Raw genomic sequence first — 8,212 nt, 5'->3', positions numbered from 1 at the left:
TCACATCGTTTTTCTCCACCTGAGGCTCCTCTTCTTCATCATCTCTTCTCTTTAGTGGATCATTCTCTGGTTAGGGTTATCGCCGTCTTGTGGCTCCAGTCGGCTGACGAGTGCAGCGATTTGCAAGTCTTTTTCTTCCACAGTTCGGGTTAGCCTTGCGATTGCTTCATTCATTTGAGCCAGCTGCTCATCGATTGAAGTTGCTCCAATGGTCATAACTTGCATGGCTAAACTGCCGCTCGAATCGGCATCGAATAGCATGGATTCGGAGTATTTCCTTGGACTTTCGCCCCTTGGTGCCCTTGGTGAGGCTAAGGTGATCAAAGGCTCGTGCCTTGGGTGCTCTTGTTCCCTTGGCAGAGTTGATGCAGAGGTGAAAGAGGCGGCAGAAGTAGCTCTTGTCTTGCTTCGAGTCGTGATGCCTAAAGTGACACCACTTGCGACGAAGACGCTCTTGTTCTTTGTGCCAGTTGCGGGAACAGTGTGAGCCTTCCTTGATGCCATTAATTTTGGAAGTGTGCTCGAATTTCTTGAACGGAGAAAGAGATGAGAGGTAGAGATGGTCCCACTGGGCGTGCCAATTTGTGAACACGGAAAATTCCCGAAACGAAAGAGACAAGAACAACGTGCACAAACAAATATTTGTATTTGATGATTTTGGGTTACAATCTCTCTCTATTTTGATCCTCTGATTCGATCTCCGTAAGGTGTGTATTTGTGGATGTTTCGTTGATCCAAGGGTCGTCGAGGCTTGATCTTGGATGAACTGTTGGAAGTTTCTTCAAGAGGCCGTGGGTTTGATCTTTGAAGGTGGATTTGAGCGGATCTTCAAATGGGCTTTTGGGCTTGACCTTGAGGATGAGTGTTTCTTCAATGGCCGGTAAGGCTTGATCTTGAATAATGGTGATGAACGGATCTTCAAGGGGTTTTGGGCTTGATCTTGAAGAACGGTTGGATGTGTGGATTTGTTGATGTTTGTTGATCCAAGGGCCGTCGGGGCTTGATCTTGGATGAACGGATGATGAACGATGGTTCTTTTTTCAAGGAGCCATTGGGGCTTGATCTTGAAGATGAGTGTTTCTTCAAGGGCCGTTAAGGCTTGATCTTGAATAATGGTGATGAACGGATCTTCAAGAACTTTTGGGCTTGATCTTGAAGAACGGTTGGATGTGTGGATTTGTTGATGTTGTTGATCCAAGGGCCGTCGGGGCTTGATCTTGGAAGAACGATGAACGAAGAATGAAGAACACTTTCTTCAAGAGCCGTCAGGGCTTGATCTTGAGTTCGTGATTGTTGATCCAAGGGCCGTCGGGGCTTGATCTTGGAAGAACGATGAACGAAGAACGAAGAAGGCTTTCTTGATTCTTCGGGAACTTGGATGCTTGAGAGCTTCGGAGTTTCAGAGCTTCAGAGGAGCTTCAAGGTGTAATATGAATTGGTTCCCCTCTCAAATGAATGAAATGGGCTTGTATTTATAGAATTTTCCAAGGCCTAATTTTGAATATAATATCCCAGATGAAATAAGTCGTTTCTGCCAGGTGTTGACACGTGTCCTATTTGATGACTTTTCCAATTCATTTCAATTTTCGTTGAGACACACGCTACGTGTAAAATTTTATGTAATACATGAGCGTTGACACTTTGATTTATCGGTCAACATTTATTTACCGAAATTTCGATGTCTACACCAACAGTAAGGCAAGGAATTAAAAACAATATTTTACCTTTTGAATAAGAGGGAGTAAGCCGAAAATCAAACCCCCCATCCCTCCCTCACCATTTGTGTCTGCAATCTGCCAACCTCTCTCTCTCTCTCTCTGTGCAACCAACACGCACAATCCCAACCTCCAAATTGCCCTGTTCGTGCCTTTGTCTCTCTCTCTCTCTCCCCCATAAAATTGGACTCTCTAGCAGCAAAGCTCATAAATTCAGAAATCTAACCCCCGAAATACAAAAATGCCCACGATTGTGGCCGTTTGATGTGGAATCACGCAGGCAAAATTGTCAATTCACAACCCTAACCCGGCCCTAAAACAGGCTGCCGCCCACCCCAATCTGGGCCCAAAAGAGCAGCCCAAACTCATCATCATTTATGAAGGAAAGCCCAAAACCCAAAAGACCAATGGCATAAATGTAATTGGATGGAAATCAGGGCCCATCATATGCAACATGAATAGTGCAACTTCTTTTCCAACTTTACACTTAATGGTTAAGAGTACTTAATTTTATCTCGAAACATTGAGTTCGAATATTTATTAGGAGTGTCAAAGTTGTTACCCTAAAAAAGGTTTATTATCATGTGTATTGATATTCCTAGCTAGTTCTAGCAAAAGGCGAGACCTATACATTAGATTATCATTTTCTCTATGTTTCCTCAACCAAATTGATATAACTCGACAAACAATAAGAAACTACCAAATTACAACCAATATAAGACTATACAACTAAATTGGCGATAAATATGGGTTAGGCCAATCTTCTTGCACTCCTATTTCAATCTCCGTTCTTGTATATCAATTACAATAATGTAAAACCCCATCTTGTCAAACGAAAATTGATATATTTAGACAGAAAATTAAAAACTACCAAACTACAACCAATAGAAGGCTATATATAATTACTTTGCGACAAATGTGGTTAGGCCAATCTCCTTGCACTCCAATTCGATCTCTGTCTTTGTGACAAAACATCGTGTTGTAAAACAAAAATAATTTTCAAGAGGAGTCATTGGGAATTATGACTGAAATCAAGAACTGGAATCATTTTCCTTATTCTTTGGCTCAAACAAGGATTTTATGTTTTTAAGACAATGGGCATGTGCAACGGTGACACCATAGTTTTTCTCCTCCCAAGGATAGATTTGTGCTGCATAATAGTGGAGAGGTTTGACTGAAAGTCATTGTGAATGAACGTACACTTTAGTCACATGATGCCGTTGCCACTACACAAACCCACCAAGACAACCTTTGTAAAAAAGCAAAGGGAATCTCTCCCTATCCCACTTGATTTTCCATTGAAAATAGGACTTGATTACAGTATATGCATTTATTTAATATATATATATATATAAGGTAAAAATTGTCAGTTATATATTTACCAAAAAAGAAAAAAAGTCTCATTTTTCTAATTTAGTTTTAGGTTCGACTCTAAGAGGTGTTGATTTAGGTTAAGCTAACCAATAAGTCAACCATAATAACTAAGAATCCCACTAAATTCTAGTACTACTTATATCTTCAATATATAAGAGACTTGTAACTAAATTAATCAAAAGTATTTTTCTTTGCACTCAATATCCGAAGTTTGAATTTTATGCTTCCCTATATCGCTTGTATTAAGAAAAGTTTGGCATCTTTCAATTTATGTCACTATCGAATTTTCACGTTGCCCCAATTTTACCAAGCTGTCATGCATTATGGGAAGGAACGTAATTTCGTTTTCTTGGCTGAGTGAAAAAAGAGAGGGCATATGTACCTTCATGTTGCTCCAATTGCTTTTAAGTCGATGGGGTAGACTATCTTTATTTGCTTGACCAAGAAAGGACATTAGTATCTCCTTATCTCTATGATCAGCAGAGTAATTACCAGCAAGAGAACTGAGTTCATCCATGGCTGTCGTTAGAGATCGAGAAGCTTCGTCTTCCGATTCTAGTACTTATCACGTGTTCTTGAGTTTTAGAGGCAAAGACACTCGCAAGACTTTTACTGACCACCTCTATGAAGCCTTTGTCAGTGCAGGCCTTCGAACTTTCCGAGATGATGATGAACTTGAGAGAGGGGAAGATATTAAGTCGGAGCTGCCGATAGCAATCCAACACTCTCGAAGTTCAGTCATAGTGTTTTCGAAAGACTACGCTTCTTCCAAGTGGTGCCTTGACGAGCTTGTGATGATCCTTGAACGGAAAAAGGCCTCTAAGCATGTAGTTATACCAGTGTTTTATGACATTGATCCATCGGAGGTGAGGAAGCAGACTGGAACCTTTGCGAAAGCATTTTCTAGACACCAAAAAAATCTATCTTTGAGCAAGGACAGGGTAAATGGATGGAGGGCAGCACTTGCAGAAGTTGCAGATCTAGCAGGGATGGTCTTACAAAATGAAAATGACGGGTAAATTCCCACTTCAACTAGTCTATTTTTATGAAGTTTCAGTAATTAGATTATCTTTTTATTGCTAGCTAGTGGATTAACTTTGTCACTAAGTTACTTCTATTCAATACATTATAATTTAATCATTTGAAGTCATTTCGATTGCAATTTTTTAGGCACGAGGCGCAGTTTATCAAGAAAATTGTTAAAGTGATTGAAGCCAAATTAAGTCGCACACCATTAAGTGTTGCCCCTTACCTGGTTGGTATCAATTCTCGAGTAGAAGAGATTACTTTATGGTTACAAGATGGATCATCCGATGTTGGCATATTTGTAATTTGTGGTATTGGTGGAATAGGGAAGACAACCATTGCGCAAGTTGTTTACAATTCAAATTTTTCAAGATTTGAAGGAAGAAGCTTCCTTGAAAATATCAGGGAAATTTCAGAAAGACCTAATGGCTTGGTACAAGTTCAAATGCAACTTCTCTATGATATATTGGGTGGGAGAGAAGTGAAGATACATAGTATAAGCGAGGGAATAATTAAGATTAAAGATGTCATTAGCTGTAAAAAAGTTTTTCTCGTTCTTGATGATGTAGATCATACGAGCCAATTAGATGCAATACTTAGAATGCGAGATTGGTTTTATCCAGGTAGTAAAATCATTATAACAACTAGGCGTGCAGGGTTGTTAAAGTCTCAGAAGGCTGTTAAGGTACATAATGTTAAAACTCTAAATCATGTTGAATCATTGGAGCTCTTTAGTTGGCATGCTTTTGGACAAGACCATCCAATTGATGGTTACATCGAGCTTTCAGAAAGAGTGGTAAGCAATAGCGGAGGGCTTCCATTAGCTCTTCAAGTTTTGGGTTCCTCTCTATCAGGGCAAAATTTAGATGTATGGGAAAGTGCATTGAAGAAATTGGAAGCTATTCCAAATAGTGACATCGTGAATAAGCTTAGAATAAGCTACGATTCTTTACAAGATGACCATGACAAAAATTTATTCCTCCACATTGCATGTTTCTTTATTGGAAAGGATAAGGATGTCATTGTCAAAATACTAGATGGATGCGGCTTCTTTACAACTGTTGGCATTCAAAATCTCAGTGACCGATGTTTGGTAACAGTTGATGAATATAATAAAGTGAAGATGCATCAAATGATTCGGGACATGGGAAGAGAAATTGTTCGCCAAGAATCGAAAGAGCTTGAGAAACGTAGCAGATTATGGAATCATAACGATTCTCTCAATGTCTTGAGAGAAAAGAATGTAAGAAGTTTCCTTTTATAATTATGCATGATTTTTTCCTCTTTTTGTGTATAAGTGTGTGTTACTAATCCAAATTCTTTTGTTTTTCTTTCTTATTTTGTATTAGGGTTCAAAAAAAATTGAAGGTCTTGCCCTGAACATGCATCTTGTAGACCACCCTTCAAGAAAATCGAATATGGTTGTCTTGGAAACCAAGGCATTTAAAAGGATGGTCAAGTTGAGATTGCTCCAGCTTAGTTATGTACAACTTAATGGATGCTATGAAGAATTTCCTAATGGATTGAGATGGTTGTATTGGCTTAAATTCCCCTTGGACTCTATACCTAGTGATCTTCTTTTAGAGAGCTTGGTTGTTCTTGAAATGCACTACAGCAGCTTAAGACAAATATGGAAGGGAACAAAGGTATTGAACTATTGTTTGTTCTTCTGTTGTAGGGAATCTAGGGAATCCATATTAACTCCATGTTTTTTTAACATCAAATATTAACCCCATGCTTTCTTGCATTTTGTCGTTTTACAGTATCTTCCAGCATTAAAGATCCTTGATCTCATCCATTCCCATGATCTCATTGAAACCCCTGACTTCTCATCGGTCCCCAATCTAGAAAGATTTAGTCTTGAAGATTGTGTAAGTTTGGTTTATGTCCATGAATCCATTGGAAATCTAGAGAAGCTTGTTTACTTGAATATGAAAGATTGCAGAAATATTACGAAGCTTCCGAAGAGCATTTCTATGCTTAAGTCACTGGAAACGCTTATTGTATCTGGTTGTTTAAGTCTTATTGATTTTTCCATGGAAATAGGAAAGATGGAATCTCTAAAAGTGTTTCTAGGAGATCAAATTCCAATTATTAGATTACACACTACCACTTTACCCTGCACCTTAGTGGTTTTAAGTTTAACGGAATGCAATCTTTCTGATGATGCTTTTCCAAGGGATTTTGGTAACTTACCCTCCTTGCAGAGATTGGATCTAAGTAGCAATCCAATTTGTAACCTACCAGATTGCATCAGAGGCCTTACGGGGCTCGATCACCTTGCATTTTCCCAGTGTTCGAAGCTCAAATCGCTTGTGGGACTACCGAGAGTTGCAGAATTAGTTACTGTCCATTCTGAATCCTTGGAAAAAATAACATTTCAAACAATTTCGTGCATCCCGGAGAGGTTTATGCATGGTTACAACTTTAAACTTGCTGAGGTTGAGTACTGGTATAAGTTAGAACCCATTGAAAGAGTTGATGTAGAAATGATCAAACTTTTGGGATTGTGCAACTTGGAATCCATGAAAGCCATCAGGATGTTCATCCCAGATATGCTATATCGGAATGGCATGATCCGTCCCATTGAGGTGCTTCTCTCTCTCTCTCTCTCTCTCTCTCTCTCTCTCTCTCTCTCAAGAATGCTATATGTAACCCCAATTGTTTTTCCAAATTTGCATGACATGCTCACACTACTGGTATTTAACGCAATGATGGTTTGTGCATTATCATGCGACATGTAAGCTAGAGAAAGAAAAGTTGGGAAGAACTAAATTTTGGTAAAACAACAACTTCGACTATGGCCTAGCAAGTTCAGCTGCCTAATTACTGTCTGCTATTTGGCATAGGGATTGTATGAATATGGTATATTCAGCACATTTCTTCCTGGAAACGAGGTTCCAGGCCGGTTCAGTCATACAAGTAAAGGGTCCTCAATATCTTTTACTTTGCCTTCACTTCCTAATCTCAAGATCCAAGGCTTGAATATCTTCTCCGTCTATGCAAATTCTGGTGTGTATCATTTTTCTAGTATGCCTAATCCAGTAATGATCAAAATAAGTAACCAAAGCAAGGACCTTAAGTGGATCTATGGCCCCTCCTGCTACGGCATTCCAGATGATGGAAACGACATGACATGGTTAAGCCACTGGAAGTTGGGGAATCGATTAGAATGTGGCGATGAAGTGACTGTTTCCGTATTTACACGTCCTCCATTTCTAGTGAAAGAGTGCGGCATCCAACTTGTGCACGAGCGAGAAGTCGAGATCATGAGCACCCAAGACTACAACATAGACCCTTGCCATTCCTTTTATAAGGATTTGGAAGAATTTGTTCCAGGAACGTACTTCCTGTGGGGTGGACCCATGGTGAAAGATAAAGATTATGTTTTTAGTTGGCAAAAGGAAGATTGGTTCCGCGGCATCTTTGGAGACTCTAATCAAGAGAATGGTATGTTGTTTAGCAAAATTGTTCGTACTCTCACTTTCTCATCCGGCATTGTTCTTGTTAGTGCTTTAAAATACGATATATATCAATCTTAGAGTACACATGTAAGTCCATATCCACTTGCATTTTTTAAGAACTTGCTGTATTGATCTCTTGGACTGTCTGGTATTTGTGTTTTGTCTAGACCAAGAAGAAGGGCAGCAGGTGGGCGATAAGCCGCTTGCGATTGCAGTTGCAGCAGCAGAGGCATTGGCAGAAGCAGAGAGAGCAAGCAATAGCGGCGGTCGAAGAGGCTGCAAGATTTTCGTTATATTCACCGCTGTCTTCTTTCTCTTCGTTTCTTTAGTATTCTCTCGCTTTCCTCTCTCTCAGTCATGAAAGACATTTGTTGTACTTGACACAATCAAATTACTTTATCTGTTGTAAATAATGGGTATGTTTGCCCACATGTATAGTAATGTGTATAGTAAAGTATCACATGTGTGTACTATATACTCACAAGCTAAATAGTAATGTTTTGTAATTTTCCATTGAAATGGCTCTATAAATAGAGCACTTTATTTGTGCAAAAGAGTGAATGAGAAGAAGAAAGAAAAGAGAAATATATCTAATAGCAATAATATACATTACTTCTTCTGCAACAGCTTGTG

The 8,212-nt window shown here is 39.2% G+C and overlaps 1 protein-coding gene across 1 annotated transcript; it reads left to right on the top strand.

Annotated features, from left to right (window-relative positions):
- The first annotated feature begins 3,491 nt into the window (after nucleotides 1-3,491).
- On the top strand, nucleotides 3,492-7,982 carry LOC126629909 (disease resistance protein RUN1-like). Its single transcript, XM_050300062.1, has 6 exons — nucleotides 3,492-4,104; nucleotides 4,260-5,358; nucleotides 5,465-5,761; nucleotides 5,879-6,706; nucleotides 6,965-7,565; nucleotides 7,747-7,982. Exons 1-6 carry the CDS (start codon nucleotides 3,605-3,607, stop codon nucleotides 7,938-7,940), a joined length of 3,519 nt encoding a protein of 1,172 aa, XP_050156019.1. The 5' UTR covers nucleotides 3,492-3,604; the 3' UTR covers nucleotides 7,941-7,982.
- The last annotated feature ends 230 nt before the right edge of the window (nucleotides 7,983-8,212 follow it).

This window comes from Malus sylvestris, chromosome 7 (assembly GCF_916048215.2).
Source record: "Malus sylvestris chromosome 7, drMalSylv7.2, whole genome shotgun sequence".
Taxonomy (NCBI): Eukaryota; Viridiplantae; Streptophyta; class Magnoliopsida; order Rosales; family Rosaceae; genus Malus; species Malus sylvestris.
This window is presented reverse-complemented; position numbering and strand designations above follow the sequence as displayed.

What these genes read in the sequence shown, in the direction of transcription:
- LOC126629909 (XM_050300062.1), top strand. Translation starts at nt 3,605, where the DNA reads ATGGCTGTCGTTAGAGATCGAGAAGCTTCGTCTTCCGATTCTAGTACT. An exon ending in ATGTCTTGAGAGAAAAGAAT is followed by an intron (nt 5,359 to 5,464) that starts GTAAGAAGTTTC and finishes ATTTTGTATTAG; the next exon opens with GGTTCAAAAAAAATTGAAGG. An exon ending in AGACTCTAATCAAGAGAATG is followed by an intron (nt 7,566 to 7,746) that starts GTATGTTGTTTA and finishes TGTTTTGTCTAG; the next exon opens with ACCAAGAAGAAGGGCAGCAG.